The sequence below is a fragment of the Geotrypetes seraphini genome, chromosome 4 (assembly GCF_902459505.1).
Source record: "Geotrypetes seraphini chromosome 4, aGeoSer1.1, whole genome shotgun sequence".
Classification (NCBI taxonomy): domain Eukaryota; kingdom Metazoa; phylum Chordata; class Amphibia; order Gymnophiona; family Dermophiidae; genus Geotrypetes; species Geotrypetes seraphini.
In genome coordinates this window covers 233,353,009-233,374,011 of record NC_047087.1, presented here as the reverse complement: position 1 = coordinate 233,374,011, position 21,003 = coordinate 233,353,009, and the positions used below count along the sequence as shown (strand labels likewise).

General features: G+C 46.9%; 2 protein-coding genes across 4 annotated transcripts in view; both read left to right on the top strand.

The window, feature by feature from the left end:
- The window catches only part of TMEM72 (transmembrane protein 72), a 96,514-nt gene extending 84,009 nt beyond the window's left edge, over positions 1-12,505 (top strand). For all 3 annotated transcript variants that reach the window (XM_033943465.1, XM_033943464.1, XM_033943463.1), the window contains one exon: positions 10,822-12,505. In XM_033943465.1, the coding sequence (XP_033799356.1) occupies positions 10,822-11,270 (449 nt within the window). In that variant the 3' untranslated portion in view covers positions 11,271-12,505. The remainder of the gene's footprint in view (positions 1-10,821) is intronic.
- RASSF4 (Ras association domain family member 4) overlaps positions 1-21,003 on the top strand; it is a 276,069-nt gene that overhangs the window by 83,817 nt on the left and 171,249 nt on the right. The window lies entirely within an intron of this gene.

Here is a 21,003-nt window from a genome sequence, read left to right as displayed (position 1 = left end):
ATGGCACAGCAGGGAGCTGGCGAGGCTGTTGCTGGTGATGCTCGGGAGCCATCGGCTGAGCGAGCGGTTGCTACGGACGGCGCCGTGGATCATCAGGCTGGAGTGCTGGACCCGCCGCTTCAGGGTAATATGGCGCCTGTGGTTGCTGCTGGGGGTAAGAAGGTTAAGTCAAAGCGTAAAAATCGGGGTAGGCGCGGGCGTGTATCCTCGTCGTCGTCGTCCTCTTCGTCCTCGTCTACTTCTTCTACTAATTCTTCTGCGTCTTCACATGCACGACCGGTGGGAGGGGGGACGGGTGGCGGAGAGGCGGGGCCGTCCGGGGCGCAGGCAAGAGGTGCTCTGGCGTTAGTGGCATTGTCGGAGCTTTGGGAGAGGGTTCCAAAAAGATTGCGTCACAGGATTAGGAAGCGCGCTTGCGTAGATATCTTCCGCTTAATGGAAGGCAGGTCTCGCCGTAGGAGTAAAAAGAAAGATAAGAAGGAGAGCGGGTTGTCCAAAGTGGTGCCGGTGTCACGGAACATTGTTAATTGGATTAGATCCTTCTTGCGCTTGGCAAGTGTTTGGGGTAGGGCGCGACCGCAGGACTACGGGCTTTTATTATCTTATGCCGACTTGGTGTTGGATGCCTACCAACGTTTCGGGGGCTGGTTGTGGCTCAATTACGACGAGGCCTTCCGGGACAAAATGGAGGAGAATGGGTTCATGTCCTGGGGCACGCAGGATGTTAACTTGTGGTTAACACACATGGCGTGCCGGTCCGGTTCCGCGTTTCAGGTTCCCAGCAGGTCCCCCGGGGGAGTGGGTAGTGGACGGTCCTTTCGGCCCACAGTTGGGGGGTTTGCAGGAGGGAGTGCGGGAGTGTGTTGGCGCTTCAACCAGGCTACTTGTGCCTTCACTGATTGTAGATTCCGGCATGCCTGTTCAGTCTGTGGTCAAGCGCATTCCGCCCTCAAATGCCCCAAAAAAGGGAGTGGAGCTTCGTTGGGACCCAGTAAAGCGTAGGGTGGTGGGCATGTTGCCCACGCCAGTCCGGGTGGCGGCCCTTCGTCCATGGTTACAGCGCTACGGGGATCGAGCGGCTGCGGATCAGCTTGAAAAGGGGTTTACAGAGGGTTTCCCTATTCCTTTTCGGGGTGAATTGCGGGAATGTCGGGTACAAAATGCGTCTTCAGTACGTCACTTAAGGGAGGTGGTGCAGGCAAAATTGGATGGCGAAATAGCGTTGGGAAGAATTGCGGGGCCGTTTCGGGTTCGCCCCTTTCCTTCTATGATTATCTCACCCTTAGCAGTGATTCCCAAGAAGGAGCCTGGGAAGTTTCGGCTGATTCACAACTTGTCTCGCCCGGTGGGAGCATCGGTTAATGAGGGCATCCCGGCGGATCTTTGCTCGGTGCGGTACGCTTCTTTTGATAGTGCGGTGCGCCTGGTGTTGCGCGCCGGTAGGGGGGCATGGCTGGCTAAGGTAGACATAGAGGCGGCGTTTCGCCTTTTGCCGGTCCATCTAGATTCGTACCCTTTGTTGGGCTTCCGCTTTGAGGGGTTTTACTATTTTGATCGATGCTTGCCTATGGGTTGCTCCATTTCATGTGCCTACTTTGAGCTTTTCAGTTCGTTTCTCCACTGGGTTACGGTTTCACGGTCCTGCTTGGATTCAGTGGTGCATTATTTGGATGATTTCCTTTTCGTGGGTTCTCCGGCCTCCGATGATTGTGCACATTTGAAGCGTGTTTTTGAGTATATGGCAGCGGAGTTCGGGGTTCCCTTGGCGGTGGACAAATCGGAGGGTCCGGTGCATGTACTTACATTCTTGGGCATTGAAATTGATACGGAGGCAATGGTTACTCGGCTTCCTGAGGGTAAAATCGGTCAACTGCTAGCTTTGATTCAACAAGTTCTCCAATCGCGGTCGGTGACCCTGAAGACTGTACAGTCACTGTTGGGGTCCCTCAATTTTGCTTGCCGGGTGCTTCCCATGGGCAGAGCATTTCTGCGACGATTGGCGGTCGCTACTTCGGGCGTTAGTAATAAAAGGCATTTTATCAGGCTGTCTGCTGGCGTGCGTGCCGATTTGAGTATGTGGGATACATTTTTGCGAGGGTTCAATGGCACTCTTCGAATTCAGGCCCTAGAGGTGGCTAATTTCGATTTCGAGCTGTTTTCCGACGCTGCAGGAGGTCTTGGTTTTGGACTGTATTGTCAGGGCGAGTGGTGTGCGGCGCGTTGGCCGGAGACTTGGAGAGCTCAAGGTGTTACACGTAATATTACGCTGTTAGAACTGTTTCCTTTGGTGGTAGCGTGTGCTCTTTGGCCTGCGCGGTTACGAGACAGGCGGATTGTTTTTTGGTGTGATAATCAGGGTGTAGTAGAGGTGGTGAACAAGCTGAGCGCGCGTTGTTTGGAGGTCAATGTGTTGATTCGGGAATTGGTGTTGCGTTGCCTGCAATTGAATCTCTTTATTCGCGCGCGTCATGTTCCAGGGTCCCAGAATTCAATTGCTGATTCATTGTCTCGCTTTCGTTTTTCACAGTTTCGGCTCCTTGCTCCGAAAGCGAGCCTGGAGGGTACACCGATGCCCGAAGGTTTATGGGACCTGGTCAAGATGAAGTCTGGGAGATGCTCCGCATGTCAGTAGCTGCGTCGACATGGACTCATTACAGTGCCGGCTTCCACCTGGTGGCCACCTTTATGGAGTCGAGAGGCTGGGTCCCAGGTTCAGTGTCGGAAACGTTGTTGGTTGAATATGTGTTGCATGCTTTCCGATCTGGCGATTCCCGGGGTTCGGTTTCTGGGCGCCTTGCGGGCTTTGCCTTTTTCTGCAGAGCTTTTGGTTGGGACTGCCCTATGTCGGGGTTCTTAGTGCGTCGCATGCTGACCGCCATGGGGCGATTAGTGCCGCGTCCTCCGGATAGCCGTTTGCCCATCACACACGACTTGTTGGTCCGTCTCCTGGCAGCATTGCCGGAGATTACTCGCTCCCCCTTGGAAGGGCGGCTTTTTCAAGCAGCTTTCTCAGTGGCGTTTTTCGGAGCGCTGCGGGTGGGTGAGTTGCTGGGGACTCAGGGGTTGCAGCGTAGGCATGTTAGTTTTTTGGGTCCCACCTTGCGGCTCTTTCTGGCGCGCTCCAAAACAGATCAAACAGGTAGAGGCCATTCTCTGGTCCTACATCCGATCCCTGGCAGTTTGTCCTGTCCTGTTACTTTGATGAGTAATTTCCTTCAGGTGCGGGTTCAGGGGGGAGGTCCCTTATTCCTACATGAAGATGGTTCTTCTCTCACGCGCTATCAGTTTTTGGCAGTTCTCCGACTGGCTCTTGGTAGCTGTGGCGAGCTGCCTGCACGTTATGGGACTCACTCCTTCCGCATTGGGGCTGTGACTAGTGCCCATGCTGCGGGATTGTCTGTTGAGGGTATACGACGCCTAGGGCGTTGGTCCTCTGGGGCTTATAGGGGTTATATAAGGCCGGATAGGGACTGAGTTCCTTAGGGTGTGGGGGGAGTGCTTCGGGGTTCGTGCATGGGCCTGGGCACCTTATTTCACTAACAGTTACCAGGGAATGTCGGGAATGGGGTTTAATGTGTTCTTTGTTTTGCAGCCTCAGTATCCCGGGCTTGTTCTGTGTGGATTGTGGGCCACTCATTTATACATCGGGCTGGGGAGCGGGCACTTATCCGCCCCGGTGGACGGCATTTGGGCTTGGAGAACTTGGGAGTCCGTGTATCCTGGTGGGGGCAGCGGGGGATGCGCTGGCATCAGCTTCTTCCCTTGATGGCTCGCCAGCGTCCTAATTCCCGTCGGCCAGATCTCCTGTTGGTTCATCTAGGCGGCAACGATGTGGACAACATGACGGTTAAACAGCTCATTGACCGTATTAAAGATGACCTTCGCTGTGTACTGGACTGGTTTCCCCATTTGCGGCTGGTATGGTCAGATATCATTCCCCGCCCGCGCAGATTAGAGTCGCGCAGATGGACTCGAGGGTTGATTAAAATTAATAGACAGGTGGCTAAATGGGTGGTTAGTATGGGGGGGTTGCAGATACAACATTCTTGGGTAGATGTAACTTGTAAGGGATTGTATGCACGGGATCAGGTTCATTTGTCGGCAGTGGGGTGTGACTTGCTGCTGGATGATTTTGCCACCTGTTGCGAGTCTCACCTTGTTGTCGCGGGTGTGTAGTCGCAGCTCCTGTTTTGGGTGGAGGCCTGTTTTGCAGGCCTTGTGGCGGTTATCCCGAGCTACGGTATGGTACAGCTCATCAGGAGATGAGCGGGGGGGGGCCGGCAGGGAGCCGTGCCCGGGTTCTGGTACTATGGTTAAAGGGGCATGTTGGGACATGCCACCCCCCAGACCCTTGCTGGCATGGCAGGATCGGGGGCCGAATATTATTGGTATTGGTTAAGGTGTAGCTCGGGAAACTGTTTTTGTTATGTAAGTGTTAATTTATTGGTTTGTTAATAAACAGAGATGCGGCTATTTATCCATATACGTGAGAGGTGTGGTTATTGGAGGGAGAGTTTAAGTGTTGGTGGGATGGGGGAGAGAGAGCGGGCCAATACATATCCTGCTGTTAAGGAGAGCCCGAGAGCTCGTCTCGATGGGCGGCTGTAACGCGGGGATGGAGGGCCCGCGCGGCCTCCCATCGAGACGAGCGCTCCGCGCGAGGGGGGGGTGGAGTAGGTGAGCAGGAGGCAGCTCAGGATAGGCGGGTTTGTAATTCCCGCTGCGGGGCTGCCTCCTGATAGGAGGGAGGAGGCGGGGAGGAGTAGATAAAGCCTGGACCTCGGAGGACCCGGTGTCTTCCTGGGTCCTCCGAGGCGGCTTTTCCTGCCCACCCTCCCGCCCTCTTTTGGTCTGGTTTGGTTGACAGTAGAATTTCGGTAGGCGGTTATCCCGAGCTACGGTATGGTACAGCTCATCAGGAGATGAGCGGGGGGGGGCCGGCAGGGAGCCATGCCCGGGTTCTGGTACTATGGTTAAAGGGGCATGTTGGGACATGCCACCCCCCAGACCCTTGCTGGCATGGCAGGATCGGGGGCCGAATATTATTGGTATTGGTTAAGGTGTAGCTCGGGAAACTGTTTTTGTTATGTAAGTGTTAATTTATTGGTTTGTTAATAAACAGAGCTGCGGCTATTTATCCATATACGTGAGAGGTGTGGTTATTGGAGGGAGAGTTTAAGTGTTGGTGGGATGGGGGAGAGAGAGCGGGCCAATACATATCCCGCTGTTAAGGAGAGCCCGAGAGCTCATCTCGATGGGCGGCTGTAACGCGGGGATGGAGGGCCCGCGCGGCCTCCCATCGAGACGAGCGCTCCGCGCGAGGGGGGGGTGGAGTAGGTGAGCAGGAGGCAGCTCAGGATAGGCGGGTTTGTAATTCCCGCTGCGGGGCTGCCTCCTGATAGGAGGGAGGAGGCGGGGAGGAGTAGATAAAGCCTGGACCTCGGAGGACCCGGTGTCTTCCTGGGTCCTCCGAGGCGGCTTTTCCTGCCCACCCTCCCGCCCTCTTTTGGTCTGGTTTGGTTGACAGTAGAATTTCGGTAGGCGGTTATCCCGAGCTACGGTATGGTACAGCTCATCAGGAGATGAGCGGGGGGGGCCGGCAGGGAGCCGTGCCCGGGTTCTGGTACTATGGTTAAAGGGGCATGTTGGGACATGCCACCCCCCAGACCCTTGCTGGCATGGCAGGATCGGGGGCCGAATATTATTGGTATTGGTTAAGGTATAGCTCGGGAAACTGTTTTTGTTATGTAAGTGTTAATTTATTGGTTTGTTAATAAACAGAGCTGCGGCTATTTATCCATATACGTGAGAGGTGTGGTTATTGAAGGGAGAGTTTAAGTGTTGGTGGGATGGGGGAGAGAGAGCGGGCCAATACATATCCCGCTGTTATATGTCTTAACAGTAGACCATGTTGATAAATATGTCCCAAAATCTATCTGGTCAGTGGTGACAATAACTGCATAAATGTTTTTGAATATTTACCTCATGCCTGGTTACAAATATCTACACTAGCAAAAACCTTTTTAGCACGTATTTTAGCGCACGCTAAACCCGCACTACTCTTCTAGAACTAACGCCAGCTCAATGCTGGCGTAAGGTCTAGCACGTGCGACAATTTAGTGCGCGCTATTCCGCGCGTTAAGGCCCTAACGCACCTTTGTAAAAGGAGCCCTTAATTTCTCTTGTATTAGGCAAGTACATTCCCATCTTCAATTTACCAAATTATTAGCACTGAGAAGCTTTGATATTTTGCATAACATTTTTTAACAGATGGAGGAAAGAACTGAGGTTAAAATTTTAACTTTAGTTCTTAAGATTCTATGTGGGCATTATAAGCCAGGAAGTGCATTGCTGGCTGTTAGATAGGCCAGATGATATTGGCATGTTGAAACAAGAAAATGCACTTAGTGAGATGGTCAATCAAATAATTTACGAGATATTACAGATATTACATATTACAGATCTTTTATGTTCCTGTAAGAGCTATAAGGCATGGTGGTATGTGGCAGGCCGGGATGGCAATGCTAATTCTTTTTATATGTTTTATTGATTTTGATTATTGTAAATAATTTTGAAATTTAATGATGGAACATTATTTAAACTAGTAAGTAGATAAATAAATGGTGTAATGCAACAGCCATGCAAGAAGTAGACATAACTATTCATTTAACACACCTGGCTATGGATGCAAATTTGTCTGGGAAACTTTTGCTATGGGATCTAATAGTAAAAAAAAAAAAAATAAGTACATCTCAGAGAGGTTATAGTTATATTTGTACATCTTCACTCACTGGGTTTTTGCTTGATGCTGAATTAATGAGCAGCTTTGCATAGTATTGCATCACAGCAGCTCATTAATTGTAAATTTAGGCCTCCTTTTATGAAACTGTGCTAGCAGTTTCTAGCGGGAGGGGAGCCGCGCTGAATGACCCATGCTGCTCCTGACACTCATAGAGTTCCTATGAGCGTCGGGAGCAGCGCGAGCCATTCAGCGCGTCTCTCTGCATTAAGAACTGCTAGCGCAGTTTAATAGAAGATGGGGTTGGTAAACTGTATGCAAAGGTTTACCACTTTTACGGTTTGAAAGTGGAAAGTTGATGGGTTTTTTTTTCAAAAGGAGGCTTGCATGATAAACAAAAACACACACAAAATGCTAAAAATTCTGCAGTTCTGTACATTTCAGGGTACATTGAGCCTCCAGGTTTCATATAAAGGGGTGGATATAGCCACCTGAATTTTGTTAATGTCTTATAGTTCCATAAACCAAAACATATTAACTACTATGTGCATTCTTATGTAAATAATGCAATGTTCTAAAGCATCTGTGATAGTTAACTGGATTGTTCAAAATGCCAGTTTGCCTGTTTCTTGGCTCCGTTGTTTCTTTTCCTGGCCATAACATAAGTCTCATTTGTTTCTATTTACTGTATTACATTTTTGTGGGTTGGAATAAAAATCATAAGAAGCAATATATCCAAGCTCTCCACTAGTGTTGCACAAGGAATGCCGTGAACATACCAAGTCTAAGAGCATGGAATGGAATGGTTTAAGAAGGAACAGAGATTCCTGTAGAAGAGTGTGTGAGTGGTGCAAGTTTATTCTGGGAACAAGTTTATGTTTATTAGTTTATAGACTGCACTTTTTAGAAGGCAGCTGTGAGGCGGCAGGAGCGAGAGGGCATTGCACCACCATCATAGGCAGTCTAACAGCAGCAGAGCAGTCTTTAAAGCTGCTGTCAGTGGTAACTTAGTGGCAAGCCTTTGAGCATTCATGCATGCCCACTCAAAGCCTGCCAGATTCCACCCCATCTGACAGGAAGTTAGCATCAGGGGCATTGGGATCCACCACCATGCTGCCTTTACTTTTGGTGCAAGCTTGAATGAATCAGTTTGGGCAAGGATGGAGGTAGGATAGCATCAGCAGTGATAAAAGGGAGAAAGGAAGAGGATGCTCGACACTTTGGAAGATAGGCAGCAAGTAAAGAAAGGGATGCTGGATATCTGGGGTGGAAGAGAAGGGAAAATGCTGGATATGAGGTGGGAATAGGGAAGGGGAGATGCTGGACAGCTGGAAGAGGGGTAACTAAGGGAAGGGAAGGTGCTGGACATCTGGGGTGAAGTTAAGGAAATATTATTTGGGAGAAAATTGGTGACCAAGTTTAAGGCATTATTGGGGACAGCATTGCTGAAGGTTTATCTAGGGCAGGGGTCTCAAAGTCCCTCCTTGAGGGCCACAATCCAGTCAGGTTTTCAGGATTTCTCCAATGAATATGCATGAGATCTATGTGCATGCACTGCTTTCAATGCATATTCACTGGGGAAATCCTGAAAACCTGACTGGATTGCGGCCCTCAAGGAGGGACTTTGAGATCCCTGATCTAGGGTGTCAGATATCTTTGGCTGGCTTTAAGCCAAAGGCAAGACAAATGATGGGTTGTATCCGTAGAGGTTTTGTCAGCAGGAGACCTGAAGTCATTATGCCGCTGTACAGATCCATGGTGAGGCCTTACATGGAGTACTGTATTCAATTCTGGAGACCACACTACCGTAAGGACGTGCTGAGGATCGAGTCGGTTCAGCGAATGGCCACCAGGATGGTCTTGGGGCTAAAGGATCTCACGTATGAAGAAAGACTAAAGAAGTTGCGGCTATACTCACTTGAGGAACGAAGAGAGAGGGGAGACATGATTGAAACGTTTAAGTACATCACGGGTCGCATCGAGTCAGAAGATGATATCTTCTGTATCAGGGGACCCTCGACCACCAGAGGACATCCGCTGAAAATCAGGTGAGGGAAGTTTCATGGAGACTCCAGAAAGTACTTCTTCACCGAAAGAGCGGTGGATCCGTGGAATAGACTCCCACTGCGGGTGATTGAGGCCAGCAGCGTGACGGATTTTAAGAGCAAATGGGATGCTCACGTGGGATCTTTAAGGGAGTGAATTCAGGGGGGCGGATACTTGGAATGGGCAGACTTGGTGGGCTATAGCCCTTTTCTGCCATCATTTTTCTATGTTTCTATGAGCAAAAACAGATACCTTCCTGCTTTAGTATTAACCTAAATGCCAATATACAAAAATTACCCTTTTCAGGTGGTCCACTTAAACAGATATATTTATCATGACAGTAGCTGAGCTTTACTGTTGTCTAGATAAATTTAAGTCTCACCCCAAAACAATCCTAACCCCTACTAAATGGATAAATTTTTGATATACATCAGCTTGTCTGTCCAAACCCTATCCCCCTCTTCTATTAAACTGCACTAGCAGTTTTTAGCGCAGAAATCCACACTGAATGGCTCGCGCTGCTCTCGACGCTCATAGGAACTCTATGAGCCATAGGAACTCTATGAGCAGGCCATTCAGCGCGGCTCCCCGTGCTAGAAACTGCTAGTGCAGTTTAACAGAAGAGGCTCTATGAGTTTGATGGTCCAGTGTTTAAAAAGAAATAAACACTGTTGGAGGAATTATTTGCGTTAAATGAAGCTGTTTGATCTCAGATTACAGTCTGCAACTTACTTGTTTCAACTAATTGAAATCAAGGCATACCTGTAGCCATGGGTGACTTATGCAGATCATGGTCAGTTCATGCGTGAGAAATGAGCATGTTCGTGGTGCCATCAGTGGCAGCACTTTAAGCCACTAGAGCCATTAGCTGATGAGGGCTGCTTCAGATTTGGGATCCCGCCTAGCTTTTGGGGGAAAGCATGCAAGAAGAAAGGAGTGGCAGAGGAGTGGGGTGCCTAGTGCCCACCCATATTCCACATAGGTCCCCATAAAAAAATGTAGTTCCAGCTATGCTACTGCCTATATACAACTCCTATTGAAGCACGCATTATTTTTAAATTGGGTTGCTTGTATTATAAAATTATCACCAGTCAGGCCCCACAATATCTGACAGATCTATTTGTTTTTTTTCATCCCAGAAACACTTGAGAAAAACCCATGCTCTGTTTGTTTTTCCACCAGCCAACGGCTGTAAATTTATAAATTCCATGAGCGACAACTTTCCTTTCAAGATGCACAGCATGATGATGATTTCAGGCATTTGGGTTTGGTAAAGGGGATGGAACTCCTCTCATATGAGGGAAGACTAAAACAGTTAGGGCTCTTCAGCTTGGAAAAGATACGGCTGAGGGGAGATATGATTGAAGTCCACAAAATCCTGAGTGCAGTAGAACGGGTACAAGTGGATTGATTTTTCGCTCCGTCAAAAATTACAAAGACTAGGGGACACTCGATGAAGTTACAGGGAAACACTTTTAAAACCCAATAGGAGGACATTTTTTTTTCACTGAGAATAGTTAAGCTTTGGAACGCGTTGCCACAGGATGTGGTAAGAGCGGATGGCGTAGCTGGTTTTAAGAAAGGTTTGATAAGTTCCTGGAGGAAAAGTCCATAGTCTGTTATTGAGAAAGACATGGGGGAAGCCACTGCTTGCCCAGGATAGGTAGTGTGGAATATTGCTACTCCTTGGGTTTTGGCTAGGTACTAGTGACCTGGATTGGCCACCGTGAGAACAGGCTACTGGGCTTGCTGGACCATTAGTCTTACCCAGTAAGGCTAGTCTTATGTTCTTATGGCTTCCCATTCTTATCTTCAGTTTAGAAGGCAACTGAAAATGTATCTTTTTAATAAATTCATAGGTAACTAGATTCCTCACTCTCAGATCCTTATGTAATTTTATTACTCTTTGCGAACCGCATAGAACTACTTGGTTATGCGGTCTAGAAATTGATTTATTGTATTGTATTGTATAACTCCTGTATATCTTCCTTGCATCATTGGTTTTATAACAAACATCAAACGTTTTCTCCTTTCAGGTACAATGCTTGTTGTTACAGGAGTGGCATACTTTTTCTTAAGTAAGCAAAAGAAAATTAAGACAACCAAAGAATCATCTGGCCAAACAGAACAATATGCAGACCCTACAGGCACAGCAGTGGCAATGACATACACAGGAGACACAGAACAAACCTATACATTCAACAGTACCATCGTGGAGAAAAAGGCATCACTTTTACAGCAGATGGGAAGCGTTATAAGGGTTAACAAGGTTATGCTATCCTCACAGGATACAGAGGACAAAGTGGATCAAAAACGGCAGGTACACTTTCAGGAAAAGGTTATAAAAATCATTCCATCAATAACAGAAAGCCTTGATGAGCAGGAAAGTGAACCAGAGGAGACCACATCTGATACCGCTCCAATTATTACTCCATCAGACGCTCGTAATATGGTGACCTCGCAAATGACCACTGGCTTATTCTAAGCTGCAGAAGTTCCTTTAATCATTTTACAGTTCACTTTCACCCACTGTCCCTTATCCTCAGTTTAATGATGAATTTGATTTTACCGTCAGCGTTAAAATGTAAGCATCTTGTACAAAATGTATGAGGCAGAACTTTTTTTGAGTTTCTTGAAAGATTTCCACAGTACATTCCAAGGGCCAGTATAGGCTAAGACTAATGTAACTGTACAGTCCTCAAAGCCTACAAAATTGTCTGGTTTTCAGGATATGCACAATATATATGCATGCCATGTGGGCAGGAGGGTAGGCAGACATATCTCATGCATAATTACTGTGATGGTCCTGTAAACCAGACTGTTTTGTGACCCTCAAGGAACAAATTTGATGCCCTTGCAATAAGAGGGAAACGCAGAGACTACATGTTGTTTGTTTGTTTAGGAAACTGTCATTTTGTGATTTATTTTTTATAGCAAACATCTTCAGCTTTGTTCTGTTTCCCAGGGATAGAGGCGGACTGAAACTGGGTTGTTGTTTGGGGGTTGGTTTTTTTCAGTTTTGGTCTGAAAACTTTTAGCAGAAACCGGAACTGCAGCTGAAACTCATCACCTGGTTTCAATTGAAACCGAAACAGAATGCAAAGAGTCTCCTCCCTTCCCCCCCCCCCCCCCAAGTGGTATTACCTTACAATCCCTGGTGGTCTAATGGCATTGTCAGGGCAGGAGCATTTCCCATTCATGGCAGCCATTTTGAAAGTAGAGCCAAAATAGGCAAGTGTAACTGGGGGTCACTCCTGCCCCACTTACAATTTGGACATTTGGGGCTACACCTGCTTTGACAACAAATAAGTGCCAAAAAGGTTCCCAAACTGACCAGATGACCACTGGAGGAATGAATGCATGACTCCCCCCAAGCTCCCCTAGTAGTCACTGAACCCTCATCACACACGCCAAAGATGTGAATAAAATAGTGCATACCTGCCTAAATAATAGCTTCAGATGTTATGGCCTGTACAGCAGCAAGCAGGTTCCTGTAGTAGCCTAGTGGGCGGTGTGGTAAACCTTAGAGATGGGGACTCAGACCCATATCCCGCTCTACTACACTTAAGATGGACTATGTTTACGGTTACCTAGAAGTCTGGATTTCCCCAGATATTTCCTCCTTTTGAGAACATGTCCGCGGATTCCGATGGCTTTTCAAAATCCAGCACTTTGGGTTTTGAAAAGCTTCTAAGAATCGCCGTCAGGCAGGAGGGCAGGCCGTGAGGGGGTGGGGCTAGGGCAGGATTGGGGGCAGGACTGGGGCATGATGGGGCAGGAATGGGTGGAACTGGGCGGGCCTATGGGGCGGGTCTAGGGGGGTCCAGATTTTCCAAATGGAAAATCTGCTAACCCTAACTATGTGAGCCTTCCAAAACCCACCCAAATCTCACTGTACCTACATATAGAACTTATATAGAACTATGTAGAACTTAACGGTATTGCGGTATATAAACTGTTATTATTATTATTATATAGGTGACAACTACAGGCATAAGGGCTATTGGTGTGATGAACAGTTGGGTATAGTAGGTTTTGGGTGGGTTTTGGAAGGCTCACCATACACTGTTTTAGTCGTTTAGGTACCTGTCATTTAAGTTTGTCTTCCTTTACTCTGTAGTTTTTATTAATTTGTACATCGCTTAGAATTCGGATTAAGCGATTAATCAAATGTGATAATAAACGTGGTTATTGTGAGATGTGAACCTGGGCCTTTTTTATGTGAAGTTCACTACAGTGCCCCTTAAGGTGCTCCACTGCTGCAATGTCTATGTGGACAGTCTACTAAAAATGCTGGCCCCCTCCTACATCCCAGTGGCTTGTTTTGTGCGGTTTTCTTTTGGATGTGTTTTTTCGAAAATGGTTCCAAAGTTTAGATGCACCGAGGACAAGCACATTTGAGAAATGGCCATTTTTGAAACCAAAAGATAGACTTTTTCTGCTACGAAAATGGTCATGTTCGCTACTGGATTTTTGTGCATGTTCCGCAAAACTTGGATTTGGACATCATATCAAAAATGCCCCTTCAAATATGCTTCTGCCTACCCCTTGCCTTCATGCCAATTGCTAAAAACTCGTGACAAAGATTTATAAAAGTAGCACAGGGCATTGTGTCATAATTTATTACTGAAATGTACATGTACCATATATAAAAGGTTTTAGGTTGGAGATTGTTTCTCAAACTTTAAGAACAGTTCCCCATTTTTCTTGGAAACAACTTACCGTAACCACTTTATTTCCTTTTCTTGTAAAGTAAAAGCAGATCAACTTTTGTTGTTAATTAACCAATAAATAATAATAAAAGCTGCTGTTCTTTTGTAATTAAAGGATCGTGTTTTTTACTTCTGTGGCATTTATTAATACAAGAACTCAAATCTGTTTGGTACTCCTTACTTTATTTCACTAGAGAGTATTAGCCAAGTAGCAGGGAGCTGTTTTATACTGCCCCAAATCCTCAGAAAAGTTTAAACAGCTTCTGTAGGATGACTACTGGGAATGCCATCAAAGGTAGTTGCTGAAAGGTACAAATAATAATAATAATGGATTTTGCCCCAAATCTGGCAAAGTTGTCATAGCTTTCAAAATATGCCCAAGCAGAGGAATTACCGTATTTTCTCGCATATAACGCGCGTGTTATACGTGGTTTTTACGTACCGCGCATACCCTTGCACATTATACGCGTGAGCGCATTGTACAAAATTTTTTTTACATAGTTCCCCCTCGACGTCCGATTCACCCCCCCCCCCCCCCCGCAGGACCGCTTGCACCCCCACCCCGAAGGACCGCTCGCACGCACCCGCACCCCCACCCTGAAGGACCACTCGCACCCCCACAGCCTCCCGACCCCCCCCCCATCATGTAGAAGCTCCTACCGGTGTCCTGCTGCTTCCTCTTGGCGGTCCCGACACCCGACACGATCGGGGCAAGAGGGAGCTCAAGCCCTCTTGCCCCCCCGACTCCCCGACACGATCGGGGCAAAAGGGAGCCCAAGCCCTCTTGCCCCGCTGACTCCCCAACTCCCCGACAATATCGGGCCAGGAGGGAGCCCAAGTCCTCCTGGCCCTGGCGACCCCCCCCCCCTAGTTGTTCGGGCCAGGAGGGAGCCCAAACCCTACTGGCCACGGCGACACCCTACCCCCACCCCGCACTACATTACGGGCAGGAGGGATCCCAGGCCCTCCTGCCCTCGACGCAAACCCCCCTCCCCCCAATGACCGCCCCCCCCCCCCAAGAACCTCCGACCGCCCCCAGCCGACCCGCGACCCCCCCGGCCGACCCCCATGACACCCCCACCCCCCTTCCCCATACCTTTGTGTAGTTGGCCGGACAGACGGGAGTCAAACTCGCCTGTCCGGCAGGCAGCCAACGACGGAATGAGGCCGGATTGGCCCATCCGTCCCAAAGCTCCGCCTACTGGTGGGGCCTAAGGCGCCTGGGCCAATCATAATAGGCCCGGGAGCCTTAGGTCCCACCTGGGGGCGGCCCGATATTGTAGGGGAGTTGGGGAGTCGGCGGGGCAAGAGGGCTTGAGCTCCCTCTTGCCCCGATCGTGTCGGGGGTGCCGCGTTTGGCTGGGGCAAGAAGGCTTGAGCTCCCTCTTGCCCCGATCGTGTCGGGGGTGCCGCGGTTGGCTGGGGCAAGAGGGCTTGAGCTCCCTCTTGCCCCGATTGTGTCGGGGAGTCGGGACCGCCATGAGGAAGCAGCAGGACATCGGTAGGAGCTTCTACATAATGGGAGGGTCGGGAGGCTGTGGGGGTGCGAGCGGTCCTTCAGGGTGGGGGTGCAGGAGCGGTTGGGAGTGCGTGCGAGCGGTCCTTCGGGGTGGGGGTGCGAGCGGTCCTGCGGGGGGGGTGAATCGGACGTCGGGGGGGGGCATCAGGCTTTCAGGGTGAGGACAGGACTTCAAGGGGGAAAGGAGAGTCGGGGCGGGCGAAAGGAGAGTCAGGGTGGCCAGAGGAGAGTCGGGGCGGGCGAAAGGAGAGTCGGGCAGCATGCGCAGTATACGGGTGTGTGCGGTATATAAAAATTTCTGTACATAAATTTGTGTTTTTCGCGTGCTATACCCGTGTGCGCGTTTTACACGGGTGCGCGTTATCTACATGAAAATACGGTACAGCCTGTACTAAGATTAGCAGAACAAATGAACTGCAGACCATTGGTTGCCTAACTTACCCCCCACCCTCTTACACAAAATCACAAAAGTGTTTTTTAGTGCCGGCCGGCACAATGAATGCTCCACGCTGCTCCAACACTCATAGAGTTACTATGAGCGTCGGGAGTAGTATGGAGCATTCGGCATGCTGGTCGGCACTAAAAAATGCTTTTGTGGTTTTGTAAAAGGGGGAATTAGGCACTCGAAAGCACTCGCATTCACTCCCAAAACTCAATTTGAAACCCTTTTTTCACAAAAATGTACATGTACAGGGGAGAGTGTGGCGCAGTGGTTAAAGCTACAGCCTCAGAACCCTGAGGTTGTGGGTTCAAACCCACGCTGCTCCTTGTGACCCTGGGCAAGTCACTTAATCCCCCCATTGCCCCAGGTATGTTAGAAAGATTGTGAGCCCACCGGGACAGAGAGGGAAAACTGCTTGAGTACCTGAATAAATGCATGTAAACCGTTCTGAGCTCCCCTGGGAGAACGGTATAGAAAATTGAATTTAAAAAAAAAAAACATCACTGACTTTACTGCAGCTTTATTAACAGCTCATTCATTTCAAGAAACATTAAAATTCTGTAATAACCACATAACCCAACATCAACAAGGTAAATTTTCTTTTTTTCCCATTTCCTCAGCCCAGCTAGATTGTATTGAACTAACTGTTCTGAAACTCCCCACTCCATGGGCCCGCGGTGTCAATGAGCCCAATTACAGTACTCCTCAAATTGTTCAAGGCAGTGTCACAGTCAAGCGAAACAAAATCTCCTTTCATTAACCATCTTCATGTCCTTCAACAACATCCCCTCGAATTCCCGTAAAGCAACAATCTCCCCAAACCCAACCTATCCTCCCACAAACAGGTGCCCATCAACCACACCACTATGGTGGGAGGGTGGGACAATGATTCCCAACCCTCCAACTGACTAATCACCCTTCTCCAGCCTAACCTCCCTAGATTAAAGCTTGCCTAAGTTTTTCCTCTCCTCACCTATACCAAGCCTTGCTTTAGCCTACCTTTTCCTCCAATCCCCATCCAAAATCTCTCTGTTGCTAACACCCCTTCACTACACTTAACCTGGCCAATCCACTTTTTTTCTACTCCTCTCTTCCACTCATGTGTGCTCAGCCAAGTTAACATTTATTTATTTATTCATTTTTCTATATTGTTCTCCCGAGGGAGCTCATAGCATTTTACATGAATTTATTCAGGTACTCAAGTATTTTTTCCTATCTGTCCCAGTGGGCTCACAGTCTATCTAATGTATCTGGAGCAATGGTAGGGGGGATTAAGTGACTTGCCCAGGGTCACAAGAAGCAGTATAGGTTTGAACCCACAACCTCAGGGTATTGAGGCTGTATTTTTAATCACTGTACCACACTCTCCCCTGGCTGAGCCCATGAGCATTACAATTACTGAGGGATTCCCAGCCAGTCGTGTATTCTTTTTTTTTTTTTTAATCTTTATTGAATTTCCAAACTACAATTATGCAAACAAGTAATTCATATTCATGAGGTAAATGTGTATGGAGTCTGCTCCCTCCATTGGGGGGTCAGGAATTTTTCAGGGTAGTGGGACAATTGCAGGGAATAGATTTTGGACTGGGACAGGATTTATTTATTAACCACCTTGTCATGAAGAGATTCACCGAAAGTGGTTTACAGTGCATTGAATAGTAATCAGGTACTCTAAGTATTTTCCCTATCTGCCTAGCAGGCTCACAATCTAACCATGGTACCTGGGACAACAGAGGATTAGGTGATTTGCCCAGTCACAGGGAGCAGACTGGAATCAAACTCACAACCTCAGGGTACTGAGACAACAGCTATAACCACTAGGCCACTCCTCCCCTCACTGGAGCAACTGTGGGGGTAATTTGGGGAATGGAGTAATTTGGATGTAGGGGACAGTTGTTGGGTGGTTTATACAGTGGTGGGCAGTTAGTAGGTCAATTAGATAGTTGTGAAGGTACTTTTGGGGGTGAGGGCCATTTGCAAGGTAGTGGAGTGATTGTGGGGAGAGTTTTCTGAGCTAGAGCAGTTTGCAGGGGCAGTTTTGGGTTTTAGGAAGGATCATTCTGCAGGATATTGGGGTAATTGTGGGGTGTAGTTTTGGAGGATAGAGCACATAGGCACCTTGTATAAGAGGCTTGAGGAGGCTAACAGTTAATGCAGCGCTTTTTCCTCTCTTCTTAAGCAGCGAGACTGTGATCGAGACTGTGCTCTAGGCATTTTCTTCTTTCCTTTAAATATGGATTCCTTCTTCTAACCTTCTACCATCCGTCATCTTAAAAATTGTTCTCTACCACCTTCCTTCTTAACAATTGTTAAGCTCTGGAACGCGTTGCCATAGGTAGTGGTAAGAGCGGAGTAGCGTAGCTGGTTTTAAGAAAGGTTTGGATAATTTCCTGGAGGAAAGGTCCATAGTCTGTTATTGAGAAAGACATGGGGGAAGCCACTGCTTGCCCAGGATAGGTAGCGTGGAATATTGCTACTCCTTGGGTTTTGGCCAGGTACTAATGACCTGGATTGGCCACCGTGAGAACGGGCTACTGGGCTTGATGGACCATTGGTCAGATCCAGTAAGGCTATTTTTATGTTCTTATGTTCTACCTCAATCTATTAATATAATTATGTGAACCGCTTAGACAGTTTGTTCTTCAAACGGTATATCAAATTCCATTAAAATCTTGAAACTTGATTCAGTTTAAATTTTTATCTACTTACTTCTAGTTTGTGGTCACTTATTCTATACTTGGTAAGAGTCTCTGTATTCTGCATATGTAAAAAAAAAACATTGAATGACTGATGCTAATCCAGTTTATTTATTTTTCCTAATAAGTGTATTGATGTTCTACTGCCCACTGTAGTGTTTACAGTGCTGTCTTTCCCTAGGTAAGCAAGCCCTTGTTGTGTGACTCCTGGAAGTTAGTGCTATATGGTATGGCCGAATTGCTTTATAGGCCTTGATTGACTTCTGTAGGGTTTTGTTTTGATTAATGATATGCAGCTGCACTAGAAAGACACAGTGGACGGGTCCTTCCCTGCTGTGTTCAAAAGTGACTTTCTGTCCACTTATTATTGTCACAGGTGTCAAAGGTGTCTAGCCATGCCATATCCCAACTATGCCTAACTCACCTTAGCTCCACCCCAGCCCCACCCCTCTTTAGCCTCCCCAAAATACTAGGTCACCAACCACCTCTGCCCTTGCAATTGCCCCACCCACAAAAAAAATCACTACTTTTATGGGTGGGGCCAAAGGCCCTGATTGGCCCAGGTGCTTAAGGCCACTCCTACGAACTTAAGAATACCCCTGTCCACTCCTCCACCACAGTTCCATTTCTTTTTGTCTACAAATAAAGCACTGCCCTACAGTAAATGCAGAATTCAAAGGTAAGCAGAAAATTCAGTTTGATTTCAAGAAATCTACAATATTGAAATATAGGGCATCTACAGTATTTGTTATATTATATGTGGTCTTATATCCTGCCAAATCCTCACTAAGGCCCATATGCTCAAAACTCACCATGTGTTTAAACCAGTTTTAACCTGTTTAGCGTTGAAGTATTTCAGCTATCGATGCCCAAAACGGCAAATCGTGGTCTTTTCCGTGGCTTGTTACAACCTCCAATAATCGTATGTAAATAGATTAGGAGCTCAACAATATTAAAATGAGCGCTCTGATTGATGCCCACATGATACACAAAATTATGCGCCGGCCTTTATCGATCCAAATTTAGTGACAGGTTAGGAGGTGCCACTAGCATTGAAATGCCTGTGTTAGAAGTGTACACTAGCAGGTCTGGGCCGCTGATGTGGCAGGTCTGGGCCGCTGATGTGGAAATTCATAAAAATACTTTTTAAAATATAATTTAATCATAATATACGGGTGTGTAAAGAGCGTATCTCATGTGCGCTGTTTAAAGCTGCCTCTTGGAAGTTCAAAAAGAAAAATCGGGGTGGGAGAAGTCATACAGTATATGTGCAAACAAAAGCGAGAAATCCAACAGAACTGCAGTGATATGTCGAATCAAAGAACAAAAGAAAAAACTGCAAGAATGGTGTACAAGGTGCCAAGTCTTTAATAAACAAACATTAAAATAATCATGAACATAATCATGAAACAGTTTGCATCCAAAAGGGTTGAAGAACCCAGACCTGGATACAAACTGTTTTATGATTATGTTCATGATTATTTTTATGTTTGTTTATTAAAGATTTGGCGTCTTATACACCATTCCTGCAGTTTTTTTCTCTTGTAATACAGTATATGTGCCGCAGAAGCGGTATATTAAAAAAAGCATTGTTATTTGCATAGTTTGCAGTATTTCTCTACCCCCTACTGGATGGACACAGCTGTAAACGCATATGACACGTGCCTGTGAAGTACACTTATGACATGTTCTACAATAAAGCATGCCTACGATTGCAGCTCATGCATAACTACAACGTGCTTTTTCTGGTGCATGAGCACATTTGTGCCCCTATACTTGATGTATTCTGCGCATGTGTCAGTCGCTTTCTCCAATGACTGATTGGATGGGAATACAGCAAACCTCTGCGAAAATCATTTGCAAGCGTGCCAGATTTTAAGAAAAGATGGGATTGGCATGTGTGATCTCTTCATGGAGGTAGTTAGGGGCTGGGCCATTAGTGTGGGCAGACTAGATGGGTCGTGGCCCTTTTCTGCCGTCATGTTCTATGTTTCTATGTTTCTAATTGCCGTTTTCAAATCAGACTATTTACCGACCCCACAGTGATCCAAGGGATTTTAATGGCGATTTTAGAGCATCTTGGACTAAGTGGATTTCCCAAATCTGCTTTGTTTTATTGAAATGGTCAGTATTCATGCACTTTGTTCATTAAAAAAATATTAAAAAACAAAACCAGAAACAACCCTTAAAAGATGTTTAATTTGCAATTCCTTCTAGAGAAGACTAGGATCTTATTTAATAAGATGGGTTAGTTCAGGAATTAATAACAAAGTGCTGCATAAACTGTTGTATGTGTTAATTTCCATATTACATAGCTAACAAGAATTTTGCTATCAACAGCTTCCAGATGTGAAGCTAACTACATCCCATATTAATATGGGATATGGGATAGTAGTAGAGAATACCCCCAACAATCACATAGAATGTGACTTGACTTTTGCAGTCAACAGGTGTTAAGTTCAAAACTTTAGCACTTAGGGGCCTCAATAGCAGTTTGTGTCTTTTTATGTTTAGGAGAAACGTGAATCCTCTGTATTTCAGAAATGCACTCACTATCCCCTCTGCTGGCTCCTCACTGGGTATAACTATGGCAGTTCAGTGACTTCCCAGGAGAATTCTTTGCAATATCATTTCAGCATTTCATGCTTTACCGTGCGTTTTCTAAACTCTGGAAAGCTGAGGCTGCACATATGTTGTAACGCTGAATTGGCTTGGTTAGAGTATTTGTAATTTTGAAACATCAGCATATTCTAAGCCTTGAATTAAGGAAACAAAACTTTGAGTTTGTAGATTTCTATTTTCTGGAGCTTCTAGAGTTTAAGATTTGGGGGAGGGATTTTATTTTCACT